This window comes from Chenopodium album, chromosome 21 (genome assembly GCF_948465745.1).
Source record: "Chenopodium album chromosome 21, dcCheAlbu1.1, whole genome shotgun sequence".
NCBI lineage: Eukaryota > Viridiplantae > Streptophyta > Magnoliopsida > Caryophyllales > Amaranthaceae > Chenopodium > Chenopodium album.
The window spans coordinates 32,807,030-32,812,692 of NC_137854.1; the positions used below are offsets into that span (position 1 = coordinate 32,807,030).

At 39.1% G+C, this 5,663-nt stretch overlaps 1 protein-coding gene across 1 annotated transcript; it reads right to left on the minus strand.

Moving 5' to 3' along the window:
• Positions 1 to 4,550: 4,550 nt before the first annotated feature.
• Positions 4,551 to 5,303, minus strand: LOC145600670 (uncharacterized). Its single transcript, XM_081656552.1, has 2 exons — positions 4,964 to 5,303; positions 4,551 to 4,852 (listed from the first exon to the last, which is right to left on the minus strand). The coding sequence occupies exons 1-2, from the start codon at positions 5,301 to 5,303 to the stop codon at positions 4,551 to 4,553; spliced, it is 642 nt and encodes a 213-aa protein (XP_081512678.1).
• Between the last annotated feature and the right edge of the window lie 360 nt (positions 5,304 to 5,663).

The window sequence follows — 5,663 nt, forward strand, 5'->3', positions numbered from 1 at the left end:
CAGATCGCGAACCCCAGCGACCCAAGTCGTGTTTGTTCCGCGTTCCGATACGTGCGACTCGGGTTCGTGATTCGTGGCTACGTACCGCGAACCTTGTAACACTGGTTTCAAGTTACTCGCAACATTTACTATAATTGGGCGTTTCACACTACTTGCAACAAGTTTTTTTTTCCTTTAATAGTAAGTTTTTTAGTGTAAAATGACCATATTGCCCTTACTTTTTTTTGTTAATGTGTTTCATTATTTTTAAAACACAATTACTTAGAACTCAATCTAATCAATTAATCTAACCACTCCCACCAAAATTTAACCCCCTTTTACTTATTTCACTCATCTCCCTAACTACCTCATTCATTATTGAGCATTCAATTCCTCTTGAATATGCTGCCCAGTTTGAACAACTTCTGGAGAATTCTCCAGAATTTCCTTATAAACCCTAGATTTACCTTCGTTTTCCTTCTTCTCTCTCCTCAGCGATTTTCATCTCTCTCTGGTTCTCTCTATGAAACCCTAAAACATGTTATTCAAACATGCTTATTCAACCAATCACTTTCAAGGTATCTAGCCACGTAACGTACCTTGATCCTTGCTTAGCCAAAATACTCCAAAAGAAACCTCAAGGATATTGATCAAAAACACCCTACAAATAAATATAACCTTAATTAATATAAGGTTAACAAATAATCACAAATAATTAGATTAAAAGCCTCCCAACTATATTTACATGAACCTTTTAAATTAATTCAACATAAACATTATTAAAAATCTGATTTTACATAATTAAAACTACTCATAATAATTTTTTTATAAATCCCCCACAATAATTATAATTAATTGAATAAGAAAAAAGAAGAAGAAAAAAGAAGAAGAAAAAAAAAGAAGAAGAAAAGATAAGAAACCAAGGAGAAGAGAAGGGAGGAGGTGGCGGCAAGGGCAGCAGCACGACGACAGGTGGCTGCTACCGGTGGTGGTTGGAGGCGGCAGGTAGCGCCGGTGGTGGAAGGTGGTGCTCGGTGGTGGTGGTTGGCGCAAGGAGAAAAAGAAAAGAAAAAGAAAATTAATTAGAGAATTTGAGAGAAAATTATGAGAATTTGTGTGAGGTTTGATCATGAATTGAAGGGGTATTTATATGCTAGTGTAAGCGTGAATTATGGTAGGAAAATGTAGGAAGAATTATGGTAAGTAGGGTTTAAGGGATTACTTGGAGAAGTGAGTAAAAGAATTAAGGAAGGTTTTGATATTAAGGTGATTGTGTATAATTAAATATGGAAGGTATGTTTGTTATAAAAAATAATAAGGAAATTGGAATTACTTGGGTAATAATTAAGAAGAATAAAAGGCAAGAGAATAGAATGATCAATTTTTTTTTTTTTGGGTGCAAATGCGGAGCTAAGCCCCGGGAAAAAAAAACAACACAACTAACTTGAAATTAAACATGGCCAAGCCACTCCTACTAAGTCTTCATGTAAGATACGTCCTAGATCAATAGGAGGGAATTGAATCAACTGAATGTAGTTGTTCTGGACAACTCCTTGATTAGCTAACCAATCCGCTGCCCTATTTGCTTCTCGATAAACATGATGTATGTGCACCTGCGAGGTATCTTCTTCGATCAGCTGCTTGCATTTTTGAATGATGTGGTATCCTTGTCCTCGGTATACCTCTTGATTAGTAAGGGCTGCAATTACAATCTGACTATCAATTTGCACTTGCAGCTTTGCTACACAAACTCTCTTAGCCAACTCAAGCCCATACTCAATAGCTTTTAATTTAGTCATGAAGGCATTGCATACACCTATCTTCAAGGAAAAGGCATGTAGCATCCTACCTGTTTGCTCCCTGATCAGACCCCCTCCCACAGCTGCCCCGGAGCACCTCGTGCTGCACCATCCGTGTTTAAGGCAAGCCACTCAAACGCTGGAGCCAGCCACCTAACAAAAACTTCACTCCGATTACTCACATTTTGCTGGGGATTAGCTAACTTGATCCTCACCTAACACTCTCCATACTTCTTCAAACCTTGCTAGGAGGAATTAATTAATATCAATTGGGTTTTCTTGTGCTTTACCAAACACTACATTATTTCTCCAACGCCAAACCCACGATAAAGTAATTGTAAAGTATGTTGGCCATACCTCTGGAGAAAGATCATTTCGACTATGTACCTTGATGTTGGCAGCTAGCCACTGTTTCAAATCACCTGAAAAAAATTAAGGAGCTAGAGCAGGTCCCTCTACTTGCCTCCACACTTCACGAGCAGCCTTACAATCACGGAAAGCATGTAAAGTTGTTTCCTCATGGTTATGACAAGTAATACACCACGGGCTATTCGATAAACTTCTCTTCACTCTGTTTGCATTGGTCATGATTCGATCTTACATAGCCAACCATAAAAAAAACTTTAGCTCGCTGCTGTACTTTTACTCTCCAAACCAAATTCCATGTGCTATCATTAGCTAAATCTTCTTCTTTTCTAATGAGCTTCAGGGCATATTTTATAGAAAGTTTACCATGAGGAGAGCCCCTCCCCCCCCAATATAACAGATCCCCTGTAGTAGGGTCTTTTCTCAGAGCATGCGCTTCAATAATTCGAAGGATATTGGTAGGGAGTATATCAGCGAATAGTTCCCATTTCCAGCCATTCTCTTCATCCCAAAGTTCCTGCATAGTAGCCCCATCAATCTCTTCTGGAATCTGACTCAAAGCAGCAGCACACAGAGGTTTATTCAAGGCCCAATTATGATCCCAAAAAGGGTAGTAGCTCCGTTACTCACTGCTACCCTTGATCCTTCACGAATTAGCTTTGCATCATCCAAAATACCCCTCCAAACATTAGACATTTTGGCTTTGGGTTCGAACATATCAATACCACAACTCCCTTTGCAATATTTAGCTCTCGAACCCCGAGACCAAAGAGCATTTGGCTCGGTCAACACCCTCCATCCCAACTTTGTCAAGAATTTTGCATTAGTTTGCCTAGCAGATCTAATTCCCAACCCACCATTTTCTTTCGGTTGCTGCAAACAATCCCTAGAAAGCAGATGAATCCTTCTATTATCCTCATCTCCCCCCCCCCCAAATAAAGCGCCTAGTACGTTTGTCAATTTCATCACAAATTGAACGGGGAATTTTTGCTGTTTGCATAGCATATGAGCTCATTGTCGTAAGAGTTGTTTTTGCAAGAGTTATCCTCCCTGCCAAAGAAACATACTTTGATTTCCAACCCGCAAGCCGGTGATCAATTTTCTCACAAAGGTAAGCAAATGTATCCCTAGTTACTCTACTTGTAAGAGTAGGCATCCCTAGGTAGGTGCCCAAATCTTCCGTCTCATCAACACCAAGAGCATAGCATATACCCATAGTGTCTTCCGATTTTATGTTCTTTGAGAAATAAACATGAGACTTTGGGTAACTAACTTATTGACCCGAATTGGTGCAAAAACGCCAAACATTCTTGCACTACAATGGCTTGCTCCACAGTAGCTTCCGCAAAAAGAATAATATCATCAGCAAAGCAAAGATTCGACAACTTTGGGCCATTTCTACTTGTATAAATGGGTTTCCAAAGACCTTATATAATTGTTTCCTCAATAAGTTGGTTCAACCTTTCCTTACAAAGCACAAAGATGTATGGTGATAACGAATCACCTTGTCGGATTCCACGTCCAGGCTTGAAAGAATTAGTTGGTTCACCATTCCAAAGAACTTGCATTGATGAGGTTGTGATACACTCCAGTATTATCTGTGATGAGAGGGGGGAACCTAATCTCATAGAGTGTGTCTCTAATGAAATCCCACTTTAATCGGTCATAGGCCTTTTCAAAATCAATCTTGATTGCCATTAAACCCTTACCACTGTGCTTGTTTCTCATAGTATGAATAACCTCCTGCACGATAACTATATTATTCGTGAATTGCCTCCCCAAAACAAAACTAGTTTGAGTGCAAGAAGTGAGATGAAGCATCATAGGCTTGATTCGGTTAACAATAGTCTTTGTAATTATTTTATAAGCTACATTACAAAGACTTATAGAACGGAATTGGGTGGCTAACTCCGGATTATCAACTTTTGGTATAAGAACGAGGAAACTGTCATTAAGATTTTCCAGAACGCCTTTCCCATTCAAGGCATCCAAAGCTACTTTAATTTATAAACATTTTCCGCTACAAGATCCCAATGTTTCTAATAAAAAAGGCCTTGAAATCCATCCAGACCCGGGGCTTTCATTGCTGCAATCTCGAAAACCACTTTCTCAACTTCACACCTAGCAAAAGGCCTTGAAATCAAATCCAAATCTCTAGATGTGAAACTCCGAGAAGACATTCGTGGGTAAAGGGCCGACTAGCTACTGTTCTTCATCTTTGAATAATTTTGTGAAGTATGACACTATATTTTCTTGTATTAGGTGCTTGTCATAAATCCACTCCCCACTAGTTTGGTCCTTGATAGCAGTAATGTTGTTTCTCCACCTCCTTGAAATTGTGCTCAAGTGAAAGAATGAAGTGTTACGGTCACCATCTCGAATCCACTCCACCCTTGACTTTTGGTACTAAAGAAGTTCTTCTTGTTTAAGAACCTCATCAAGTTCTTTGCGAATCTTAGCCTCAAGTTTAATTATATCTCTCGACCTTTGAGCCGATAAACTCTTTTGTACTCTATAAATCCACGCAAGAAGGTTTCTTTTCTTCTTAAAAATATTATGAAACACGGTTTTATTCCAATCTTGCAAGCTTGCTTCCACTTTTTTCAGTTGCGGTACAAGAGGCTCGGTTTTACTCCATTGTTCTTCAATAAATCCATGGAATTTTTCGTGGGTTAGCCATGCAGCCTGAAATTTAAAGGGCTTATTTACTGAAGCAATTGGCGCAAATCCGTTAGGAGAAATAAGCACAGGGCAATGGTCAGATTGGACGACTGGGAGGTTTTTAGCTCCTACATTTGCAAATCTGAGGCTCTACTCACCATTACATAAGGCACGGTCAAGCCTAGCACTAGTATAAGTCTGTAAAGAATTTCCCCGTGACCATGTATGACTGGGTCCACTGAATTCAATTTCTAGTAAACTCATATCCTTAACCCATTCATTAAACCGAGCAGTGCGTCTTGAAGTCTCAGGACAACTAGAACTTCTTTCATGAGAAAAACGAGTATCATTAAAATCTCCTGCTAACATCCAAGGTTTATTATGAGTTGCAACAAAATCTTTCAATTCTCGCCATAGATCCTGTCTTTTCATAGGGTCCGGACTAGCATAAACCACAGTAAAATACCATGGCTCCTCCCCTACACGTTTAATATCCATAGTAATAAATTGATTGTGCTTATAAATCGGTTCAATTGTGACAAGATCCGATTTCCAAAAAATCCAAATCCCACCACTAAAACCTTGAGCATCCACCCTAGTATGACCCGGATATCTAAGGGTGGTTGAAATTCTTTCAGCATGATGTACGTCCCCCCATATGTGTTTCAACAAGAGCAAAAACAGTCGGTTTATTATTATTAATTACTTCTTTCAGTGCACTAAGAAAGGCACGACTCCTTGCCCCTTGAACATTCCATACCATGAATGAAATAGGCAGTAAGTTTGGAGCTAAGTTCGGTATAGTATCTTCCATTAAAACAGGTATATTAGGTAAAGAACTTACGTAAGCACTTGAAA